This window comes from Gracilinanus agilis, chromosome 3 (assembly GCF_016433145.1).
Source record: "Gracilinanus agilis isolate LMUSP501 chromosome 3, AgileGrace, whole genome shotgun sequence".
Classification (NCBI taxonomy): domain Eukaryota; kingdom Metazoa; phylum Chordata; class Mammalia; order Didelphimorphia; family Didelphidae; genus Gracilinanus; species Gracilinanus agilis.
In genome coordinates, this window is record NC_058132.1 from 627,468,142 (window position 1) to 627,480,528 (window position 12,387).

General features: G+C 36.9%; 1 protein-coding gene across 1 annotated transcript in view; it reads right to left on the reverse strand.

The window, feature by feature from the left end:
• DNER (delta/notch like EGF repeat containing) overlaps positions 1–12,387 on the reverse strand; it is a 226,749-nt gene that overhangs the window by 69,151 nt on the left and 145,211 nt on the right. The window contains exon 8 of the mRNA XM_044669452.1: positions 936–1,160. Within this exon, the coding sequence (XP_044525387.1) occupies positions 936–1,160 (225 nt within the window). The remainder of the gene's footprint in view (positions 1–935; positions 1,161–12,387) is intronic.

The following is a 12,387-nucleotide window of genomic DNA, read 5'->3' on the forward strand; positions in this document are numbered from 1 at the left end:
AGAGAGAGAGAGAGAGAGAGAGAGAGAGAGAGAGAGAGAGAGAGAGAGAGAGAGAGAGAGAGAGAGAGCGCAAAGTTCTGTGTCATCTTTTCCAGTCTCAATGGACACACACAAATACAAAACACACACACACACACACACACACACACACACACACAATGATCTCAGTGTTGGAAGTTCCCAGAAGACTAGAGTATCCCACTTCACTGCAGCTTTTCCTTTCTCAGAAGGTTTGCCCCCAGCAGGCACATACCAGGGTAGACATGATGGGATGCTATATACCAGGCATGGTAAGCAGTGGTTTCCTATATCCACTGAGGACCAGACAAGGGAGATGAATTTCACTACAGCAGATAGGGCTTACTTCACACATTTACTGGAAGCCCACGACTACAAGGGTTTTGGGACATGAGACTGCACTGCTGGCAGGGCTAAACCAGCCCTCAAACCCTTTACCCCACACTACTTTTAAAGAATAGAAAAGAAAACCACGTATTAAGTAATTTATTTAACGTGAAATGTTTTAAATTTAAATTTAAAATTTAAGTGAAATGATTTCTGAAGCTACTTCAATCTTCTGAACCTCAGAACACCAAAAAACGTAGAATCTCTTTGGAAAAAAAATCATTAATCACCCGTTAAATGCTTGCCTGAATTTCCCTATAGCTCTGCCATCTACCTTGATTACTTCTAGAAGCACTGGTGAATAGAGTGCTAGACTTAAAGTCAGGAAAACCTGGCTTCAAATCTGGCTTCTGACTATGTGACCCTGGACAGATCATTAAACCTCAGTCCACTCTTCTTATAGAACAGGTACAAATCCGCATTGGTAAAAGGAATTTCCTTATTCAGGAGTTCCCTATATAAGAAAAAAAAAATCAAAAGTCGGGTCTAGCAATGACAATTAACAAACATCTCCAATTAGGTGTACACACCAGGATCGCAGAGACACTTATAGCTCGTCCCAACGCTGCGGCAGGTTCCATGGGCACAAGGATTCAGGGCACAGAAGTCAATCAATTGGGCGCAGGTGGAGCCGGTGAAGCCTGCGCTACAACTGCAGGTAAAGTGAGCCCGGTCAGCATAGCACGTCCCATTATTCTGGCAGGGCAATGAGGCACAGGGATCTACTTTCTCTTCGCAAGATGGTCCAGAATATTCTAGGAAACAAAGAGGGATTTTTCCTTTTTAAGAATCCAAATATATTTCCCAGTAGACAAATTAAGACCTTGTAAATGGAAAAAAAAAATCTGCCTTTTATCACTTATTTGCAGAGTTTCCATAGATGTCACAAAATCCTAAGGGAAGCCACATGGTCCTGTGATGCATTGGATGTGAGTTCAAGCCCCAGATCAGGTCCCCAGATCTGGGGCAGCTAGGTGAATCAGTGAGAGAACCCTGATCCTAGAGTCAGAAAACCCTCAAATCCAGCCTCAAGAAACTTAGTAGCTGTTTGACACTGGACAAGTCAATTCATCCATCTATCTCAGTTTCCTCATCTGTAAAATGGAGATGATATAGCACCTACCTCCTAGGATTGTTGTGAGGCTCAAATGAGAGAATAATTTGAAAGTTCTTAGCACATGGCTGGCGTGTAACAAGTGCTATACAAATGCTACCTATTGGCATGATTATGATTATAATTATTATACTTAATACTTCCTACCTGGGGCACGATAGAAAAGTTAACTATTTCACCATGTTTGAATCTCAGTTCTCTCCCTTATAAAATGGGGATAGTAATGTTTCCCCTACTTGCTTCATAGGGTCAGTATAAGGAAAGAATTTGTAAACCCTAAGATGGGGATTCTTAACCTTTTTTTTGTATCACTCTGTGTGTGAAGCTATGGATCTTTTCTCAGAAAAATGTTTTCAAATAACTGAAGGAAATTCTAAGCTTGAATTACAAGTCAGTGAAGATAAAGTGTCATCTTTTTCCCACCTAACTTTATGGATCCCCTGAAATCTATCTATGGTTCCCTTAAGGTACTTTGTAAATATTTATATTAGCATATGTAATAATAATAATATTTATATTTATATAGTACTTTCTATATGATGAAATCCTTTAAGGGTTAAAAATATTTCCCCAAATGGACACTGATTTCTTATAGAACTTTGGTATGATTTTTAAAAAATATTTTTGGCTTATTTTTCTTAAGTAATGACTATGCTCAAATATTCTGTCAATAATGTCATTACTAAATTGTTTTTAAGCATATCAAAGTCAAGTTTTAGAAAAATAAAGGCAGAAAGATATACTTTCTACAGATCAAATCTTTCCTCAGTCAGTTAATAAGGCAAATAATAATCCACCAGAACTTGGCCAATTTATTCAAAACATATAAATGTACAAGAATTTATTTTTTTAAACCTTTAACTTCTGTGTATTGGCTCCTTGGTGGAAGAGTGGTAAGGGTGGGCAATGGGGGTCAAGTGACTTGCCCAAGGTCACACAGCTGGGAAGTGTCTGAGGCCGGCTTTGAACCTAGGACCTCCCATCTCTAAGCCTAGCTCTCTCTGGTCTCTAGACCTGGCTCTGGGTCCACTGAGCTATCCAGCTGCCCCAAACGTACAAGAATTTTGAAATACCTCAGCTCAAGAACAAACTTTTAAGTCGCTTCAAAAAAAGTCAGTGGTATAAAAGGTACCAGAAACAATTAATTCTTTATGGCATCCTAATACATCTTTTAAGTTATAATCAAAAAGCAATCCAAGAATAAAAAGTCATAATTAAAGTCATAATTAAAATGTATAAAGTATATATAAATGTACAAAGTTATAATTTAAAGGCACCATTTTTGTTTCTAATGGAATTGATGAAACTGATCATAAGTCCAAAATAAGATTGATTTAAGACAAAGTTTTAATGAAGTTTTACAATTATTCCTGAGAAATAAAATATCAGATAAGTTAATAAACTGTAAGTAACAGGTTTTGTGGAAAGGCCCACATTACTGTAAATTGCTTTAAAAATGTGTAGAATCATTACCAGGTCAGAGACAGGAATGTCAAATTATCATCCACACTTTTGTTTCCCTCTTAAACTCTGAGCTAGCCACAGATATCCATAAAAATCAGATCTCTTGAACTAGAAATATTAGACATGTTCTAGATTAATCCATTATGTTACAAAAGCAAAAACAGGTCCAAAATCATAAAGGGACTTGCCTAAGGTCACACAACTACGTAGCAGAAAGATCCAGAAAGAGGTTGTCTGACCATTTTTTTCCCTCTGTACAGTATTCCTTTACTTATTATATGTCAAGAAGTTAGATTAGAAACATCCCACACCAACTGGGTCAACCACATCTAACTGATGCTAACACAGAGGCTGTCTCCAAGCAGAAGAACCATGTTCCTGGATGCCCAGCCCTCCACATTAGGATTATGGCCAAATATACAGAGGAAGTGTGGCAGACAGGAGAGTATGGTGGTGCTCTGAGTTTTATGAGACTGTGGCTTTGAAGGGTACTGATCAGAACTTGTTCTATTAAAATCCAGTGGAATTTCTCATCAGCTCCAGGAGTGGGGAGAAAGGAGGGGAGAGAAAGAACATGAAGCATAAAGCCATGGGAAAATATTCTTAATTAATTTATTAAAGAATAAAAAATAACTTGTTCTACTAGCTAGGTTGGCTTGATCGATAAGAATGAGGAAAATACCCAATCAATGCAAAGCAGGCTTTCACTTTAAGATATTTTCTTAAATATTCTTCAGTTAAAATGTTGCATGATCCAGGTTCAACTTGTTCTTTGATTGATGCTGTAAAAAATGACCTGAGATGAATACAAATCACTGATACCTCAGAAATGAAATGAAAAACACTTTTTAGGATATTGCTCATATTATGTGTCGATTGGCTTCCTGTTTAATTTCCCGATCTCAGCTTGAGTCCCATCTAGCCCTTCTCACTCAAAGCTCCCAGTGGTAGTAAATGTAGATGGCTGCGTGGTGAACAGATGGATCAAACACAAATTCACTTCCTCTATCTACCATACACATTGGCATGAGAGACTTGCTATTTTTTTTGTGTGGAGACACAAAACCTGGCACAGCTAGGGATTTTGTGAAGCTTCCAGCATTAAAGTTTGAAAAGTAGACCAATAAATTATCATGTAATCAGTTTCTAAAAGATGTGACATTCTCTGAATGGTGATTTTACTACTAAGCATGAGATATAATTCCATCCTTTATAACAAGAAGCTATTTTCCTCAGAAAATAAGATACTCATTTGCCAATCACCATTTGATAGCACTATTAGTTTTATTATCTTTTGTTGGGAAATTTTGCAAGTAGGAAAATTTCAAAAACAGGATATAATATCCCAGTTTCAATAATCCTGTCCCATGCATACAGCTTTTTTAGGTAACCTACAGAATGCCAGCTCCACCAAGTGGAAAGTAAAAAATTCCTTCAATCTACTCATTGTTTGATTTCTCTCACAGATATAGACAGATAAACAGATAGATAGAAAAAGATAGGTAAATGAATGGATAGGTAAGACAGAGATGAATGGATAAATGGATAGATAAGATAGAGAGATAAATGAATAAATAAATGGATAAATTAGTAGAGAAGAATAAATAGATAGATAAGATAGGTGAATAAGTAAATGGATAGATAAAAGAAGTGGATTAATCAACAAATGGCTAGAGAAAAATAAATTATTACATCTATACATACACACATGATTGATGCTTTAAAAACTGAACTGATTCATTTTGCTCTTAAGTTGACCAAGTCAAATAGAATTTTTGGTCTTGGAGTGGATGTAATCTCATGAGAAAAAGATGTAATATAGTATTGTTTTATATAAACATGATTTACTTTTGAAAAATTTAATTGTATTTTCACACCTGTACCTTTAACCTGAATTAAGGATTTAATTCTGGTGGTGGACTCTCTCAATTCAAGAGATTGAGAAAATAATAAAATAATTGAGTCCCTACAAAAACACATGGTAAAATCAGGCATGTGCTTCAAACAGAGAGGGAGTATGTCAATAGTGTACCAGAACCCTAAACTCCTTTGTATGGAAGGAGGGGATAACACTTTAACAGTGTTACTATACTACCTATTCCTCAAGTCAATGAAAGGAAATTTTAGGGGCAACACCAAATTTGGAAGCTTCCTCAGTTTTGAGAGTTCTCAGGCAATATGCTTCTTGCAAGAAGAGTGTCATCCACAATGATCCCTTTAGCTGAAGGACTAAAGTGATGACACTGGGAAAAGAGACTGGTATTGTGCCACTTTCCTTTGACCCACAATTACCATTAATGATTCATACAGAGCACATCCAATGGTAAGGAGTCATCCATCCAACATCCCCCAAGGGTGTTTGCCTTCCATTAAGAGTGCAAAATACAGAACGATATTATAAGTCTTAAGTAAACTGTGTAGGACCTTGTGAAGAAAATTTATCCATCAGTCCTAGAGTATAGATCCACTGACAATTCCAATTTCAGTTACAACTGTCAGTTTGCCACTTTTATAAGGAATATCTTAGCTACATTCATAAAGGCCAATTAAAGTTAATTAAACTGTTGCTAAGGGTACCTCTCAAAGACCTTCTACTAATTTAGAGAGGAGCTGTGATCTGAGTTTAGAGAAGAAATTGCCATACCAAGGACACCACAAATCTTGAAGTAGAACCTGTACGTGGAATTTAATATGTCCAACAAGAGGTTTATGGAAACTCTGGATTCAGGTCTTATCAGAGGCAAGATATGAAACTGAGAATTCCTATTCCAAGGCCAGTCTTCTATAATTCTGTGCCATCTCCCTAAAGGTTTTACTTTAGAATGAGAAATGCAACAGTATTTAAAAATATTGTTCCAATAATAAACCTGGAAAGTATATAGGCAAGAAAACATTTCTAAAAGAAACAGGGAGATGCTACCTTAAGAGAATGCTGTTTTAGACACGGAAGTTATATAGGATAGATGTCAGGGATGCCCTGCCATGTTTCTTGGTAGGATGGTTTTTCCTGACCCCATACTAATTTCCATGGCTGCAGATTTGTCTTAGAATTGTTTTCCACCTCTCACTTCTCCCCTGGCTCAAGTATTCCTAGTGAAATTTGCCTTTACTTGACAAAGGCTCTAGTTCATTGTCTCAGATCATGGATTAAACCATGTTTCCATTTCCAAAGAGGGATTTTTTTTCCTCTCACTCTTATCCACAAGGACAAAGCAAACCAATTCCTCTCCCTGCTCCTGGGAAGTGGGAGTCACATAATGATATTTAAAATTCTTTGTTTCAAAAGTAGTATATTTTCCTATTACATATGCAGTATACTGCAGAGAGAATTGTGCAGTACATATAGAATGGTTTATTTCAAGGCATAAGGGAGCATGCAATCACAGGACAATAATGGGAAATATTTCAGAGAGAAGGAAAAATTGCTAGAAAGAATAATGATATCTCAAGCCCCACTGAAGCAAGCTAAGAGATTTGAAACAACATTGCAGAAAGGGAAGTAAATGAGAATGAAAATGAAAGGTTTAAAATAGAAAGTAAATATAGTTATAAAAATCTACCTAAAAATCATGTCGATTAATACAGAAATACATATAATTTGTTATATTTAACTGTAGTTTTATTGATAAAAATATTGGATTCTAACCAATATTTGTTTTAAAAAAGGCTTCAAAATATTATGCCCCTGGAATATTTTATCATATAAATAAGAAGAAACTAATACCCTCAGGGATATATACATTATTGGAGTAAGAGAATCAAGATGGAAAACAAGAAATTTCCTGAGGATTTTAAATTTCAAAATAATGAAGTCATGATAATAGTGAAGTACATAAAGAATTAAATTGGAGGTCAGATGGCTTTACAAGATTAGTGAAGAATGTTATAAGTTAAAATAGTATCAACAATTTTTCTGAGAAATTACATGATGTAGGGAAAAAGCATTAGATTTGGAGACTGAAAACCAGGGGTTGAATCCCAACTCTATTACTTCCTATCTGAGTGGCCTTGGTCAAGTAATCTAAACTCTTGGGACCTCAGTTTCCTCATCTACAAAATAGTGGATTTTGACCAGATGACCCCTAAGATCCCTTCCAATTTTAAACATATGATCTTATAATAACTGATAGGAAGAAATAACAAAAACATTTTGAAGCAGCTCCCAAATAATCAAAAAGAGTTAGTTGAAAAGAATGATGAGTCTTTTTAAATTTAGATAATAAAATCAAATCACTAAGAAAAGGTGGAACTTTATGACTTGAATACCTTATTTTTTTAATCAATGGGACAGATCTATGATGTCAAAAAATCAATAAACATTTATTATGCACCTATATGCACTATGCTAAGCAATGAGGATCAAAAAAGAGACAAAAGGCATTTCCTGACTTCCAGGAGGTTAATTCTCTAAACGGGGAGATAATGTATACACAAATATATACAAAGCAAACTATGTAAAGAATAAATGGGAAATGGTTAACAAAGGGAAGGCACTGGAACTAAGAGAGACTGGAGAAGGCTTCCTGTAGGAGGTGGTATTTTAGTTGGGGCTTAAAGGAAACCAAGGGGGTCATTAGTAAAAGCAGAGGTACGAGTGTGTTACATGCATAGAAGATAGAGAAAATGCCAAGAGCAGAAAGATGGAAGGGTCTCGTTTGCAGGACCCAGGGACCGGTGTTACTGGTTTGAAGAGTATATGTCCAGGAATAAGATTTAAGAAGACTAGAAAGATAGGAGGGAGCTAGGATACGAAGGTATTTAAATGCCAAACAGAGCATTTTGTATTTGCTCCTGGAGACAACAGGAAACCAAAGGAGCTGATTGAGTTGGGGGTGGGAGGGTAGAGCTGGGGAACATAATCAAACTTGTACTTGGGAAAATCACTTTAGTGATTGAATGGAGAATTGCAGTGGGGCCATGCAGCCCCACAATCAGGCTATTGCAGTAGTCTAGGCATGAGGGGATGAAGGTCTTCACTAGTGTTGGCAGTGTTGGCAACAAATTAATGATGGGAGCAAGAGATAATGAGGAATCCAGGATGACTCCAGATTATAAGACTAAGGGACTGGGAGGATGAGTTACCTCAGTAGTAATAAGGAAAGACAGAAGGTGACAGGTAGGATGGCCCCTTCCATATCTAAGGATCAATACTTCTGTATTTTTCCACCTAGATTATATTTAATATTTAAAGAATCATATTTACATGAAAGCAATTAGAAATTTATTTGCATATTGAACTTTTTGGATATTTATTGAATTGGCCAAGTGAGACCATAAATGTTTAAGACAACTGGGGAACAATGTAGGTAGCATAATGCAATAATGTGTGATAGAGCCAGTCTGTATACTGTGTGTGAAGACGATTCAGCAACATCTGGGGTCTCCAGTGATCAAGAATTCAACTTCAGTATTTAATATTAGGATGTAAGCTAATAGAATATAAGCCTCCTAAGGGCCAAGACTGCCTCACTGAGGTATTTCTTTCCATGTACCTACAACAGTTCCTAACATATAATGGAAATTTAGGGAAAGCTTTTTAAAAATTTTTGCATGCCCAGAATCAGAAATGAAAGCCTATCAGAAATATTGACCCCTCTTGGTTGCTGTGTATGTGGTGAAATATTTAAGAAAATGGGCTTATCTTTGCCCTTGAAAGAGGCTTGAAAATCAGTAAATAATATATAGCATTACAGTCTTAGAGGCTGATGGGGAAATACACGTATCCCTTCCACATCTCCCTCTCTGCCCCAATCCGATTTTGAAAATCCACATAAAGCTTTTTGCTCTCCCTTCATGCCAGAAAAGAAGTCTGAATTTTTTCTTTTTCTTTTATGGGGTATTTACAGCACTTTATTGTAAAATTCGGGTTAAGTGTTTAGTCATAGGCTATCTGTGGGTCAATGTTAAAATATTTCCATTTTTAATCTTTGTATATCATCTGTTGGCTTTCACATTCTTTTAGCAAACTAACTTTTTTACTTACTTTAACTTTAAAAAAGAAATTGTGAATATGGTGTTAAAAGATAAAATAATGTTGATATTATATAATATTATATATATTTTATGCATTTCTGAATTCTAAAATTTTTTGTGTCATCTGCTGACCTTTGTGTGTCACCTGTGGCTTCCATAAAATTCCCATTGATATATCAAAGTCTGTATTCTTTTTTTTTTAATTTGAATCAGGGACAACTAGATAGAGCACCTTACCTGGAGTTAGCAGAATCTGGGTTCAAATCTAGCCTCAGATACTTCCTAGATGTGTGATCCTGGGCAAGTCACTTAACCTCATTTGCCTAGCCCTTGTCACTCTTCAGACTTAGAACTGATGCTAAGACCAAAAAAAAAAGGTTTTGTAATGAATAAATTAAAAAATTGAATTCCTAATGTGTTTAAAATATGTAGAATTTTCTGAAGTTTTTGATGAACTCATCCATCCTCTATTGACTTCATTATTAGATATAATGACCTTGACTCTTGCCACAAAGGGTACCTTTCAAAGAAACTCTATTTTTCTTTTTTGTTCAAATTACTTATCCCAGGGAACCAGGAGGAATGTCTAGCTGGCCCCACTGGGATACTGGAGTATACTGGAAAGTAAATGGGAGTTGGAGTAAAGAGATCTGGAGATTCCCAATCCTGAGTTTGATACTTAGATCTGACTGTCACTGGCCAAGCCCTATGACCTTTCTAGGACTTGGTTTACTCATCTGTAAAATAAGTAGGCTGGACTAAATGATCTCTAAGGCCCCTGAAAACACTAATGTCTACAATTCTGTCCTGTAAAATGAGACCCACTCCACATTTGAAAGCATATTCCTTACATTAGAGAAGAAAGCTTTATCACAAGAACAAGGAAAACAAGAGAAACCCTCAAATGACCATCTTTTAGTTTCAAGAATTCTATAATGTAAATCCCAAGAGACAGCCATAGTTACTAACATAAGGACTTCTCTGAGATGATGGCAAAATCCACAACAGTGGATTGACTCTCCAAAGAGGAAGGTGAGATAAAAGAGAAAAGAGAGATGGAAGGAAATTCTTACATTTAGGGTGTAACCAAGAGCTTTGGGTAAAAAGAGAATAAAGGAACAGGCTAAGCAAAAGGAACTAGGAGAGTACAGTGGAGAACATAAATGCCTTCAATTCTTTTTTATCTTATCCTTTAACACAGCAGTCATCCATTTCTAGTTCAAATGACATGAAGTCACAATTTATAATATGTAATTTTGTTATCGTTCGTTTGTTTCAGGCACATCCAACTCTTTGTGACCTCATTTGGAGAGTTTTTCTTTCTCCAACTAATTTTACAGATGAGGAAACTGAGGCAAACAGAGTTAAGTGACTTACCCAAAGTCACACAGCTAGGAACAGTCTGAGGCCAGATTTGAATTCAGGAAGATGAGTCTACTTGATTCCAAGCCCAGTGCTCTATCTACCATCCAGTTCTTGGATAATAAGTAAACCAACATTTTGAACCCAGGCTTCCCAGTGCTCTCACCAATATGCCACACTCCCACATGTTCAGTTTATTTATGTCCTGCTTGAGCTGATCCTTAATATCTAGGACTGCCCTACTTTTTACCAGCCTAGCCACAACCTAAGCTCCCATTGCCTAGTCTCCTTACCTGATCCCCAATCTGTCGCCCTGGTTCCTAAGTTCTTATTTGTTCAAACCTGTGCTGTTGTCCTAACCCTAAAAACCTTGCCAGAATCCCTGGATTTTAGACACACTTGCTGGTTCTAATGATCAATTCACTTCCTCCTCATGGATCTGCTTACCTCGTTTTCAGACCTCAGGGCTTGTGGGAAAAGTAAAAGTTCATCCCCTACTTCCCGACTTCTGGTTTTTTCCTGCTTTTGTGAATTTGGGCAAATCACAAAATGAGCCCTGGGCACATTCTCCTCCTCTGCAAAATGACAGGGTTGGACTAGAAGACTTCTGAGACCCATTCTAGCTCTAAATATATGATCCTTTGACCACCAACTTCCAAATATGTTCTGATATCAAGCCCATTTCTTTATCTGCTTCCAATCCTTTGCTCTGAGTCTTATTCCCTCTTCTCAGTCCTGGCTCCTTGCCTTCCATACCAAAATACCGCTTACATTCTTAGTGCTGACAAAGATCTACCATAAAATGATGATTATTGAGGCAAGGACTATATACAGCTTTTCCCAAATTACAAGAAAATCTGGCTTCTCCTTAGATACACACTTTCCCACTTCTTCCACTCCCAACTACTCAGACTGCCTAGACTCACAGCTCTCAGACATGAAAGAAAACCAAATCTGTTCTGACTGGCTCTCTAGAGACAACTCTAGCTCTCTATATAGCCCCCTCAGGTCTCAAGATGGTTGCTATGCTCCCAAATTCCATATCTCTTAAATTCATCTGTCTTCCAGGAGAACATCTTGGGCCAGATACCACAAGCTGCTCTCTAAGATCTGGCTTTGATTAACCAATTAATCAAGAAGCATTTTTTTTAGTGACTACTATTTGCCTAGGGCTTCACCAAGTGCTGCAGATACAAAGGAAGTGAATAATACAGCCCTTACTTACAAGGAACTTAGATCTTCAATCTTTGTTATCTCTATTCTGATTAGGCTTTTTAGCCACCTCTTATTTTTAACACTTCCTGCCTCTGAGTCACATTGGTCCAAGGTTGTCTCTCCCACTATTGTCCTGAATCTCATCATTCAATCTGTAGTCCCTTCAGCATCATCAAAATGTAAGTTTGCCTCATACCTGCAGAAGGCACCTATGGTTTGCACTAAGGACATTCCATATTTGTTTGCAGAAGGGTACTATTCATCATATTCCATTACCAGAAAAATCCTTGTTAAGGGTTGGTTCTATATAAAAGCAACAAGCTCAGAAATGTCATCCAACCAACAAAACATCCAACCTACCAACTCTAGAGTACTGAAATAATTTAATAGGATCTAAATACTTGGGGCCACTCAATTACTGTGCCAGGCCAAAAAAAAGTATATAACTCCCACATTATTTTGTAAATATTTCAGCTGACATTTTCATTGGCCTGCTGTATGATTTCCAGTATTGGTCTATTTCCTGATGCTAATGCCATTTACATCATGAGGTTGCTATAATGCAATGAAAATCCTGAACAAGCAGAAGAGTATGGCCCTAAAAAAAAAAAAAAAAGAAAGAAAGAAAGAAACAAAGAACTCATTTGCTCAGTTGTGAAACAACCCACACACCTCATGGCTGGCTGGAATCTCTGACTTTTTCAGTACATAGACCAAGGCTTGGGTTTACAACACCTACATCCTGATCAATGATTGGCAGGAATAGTGTTGGTTTGAGAATCAGAGAACCTGAGTTCAAATACTGTCTTGGCTGTGGGACTTTGGGCAATTCACCTAATATCTCTAGGCTTCAA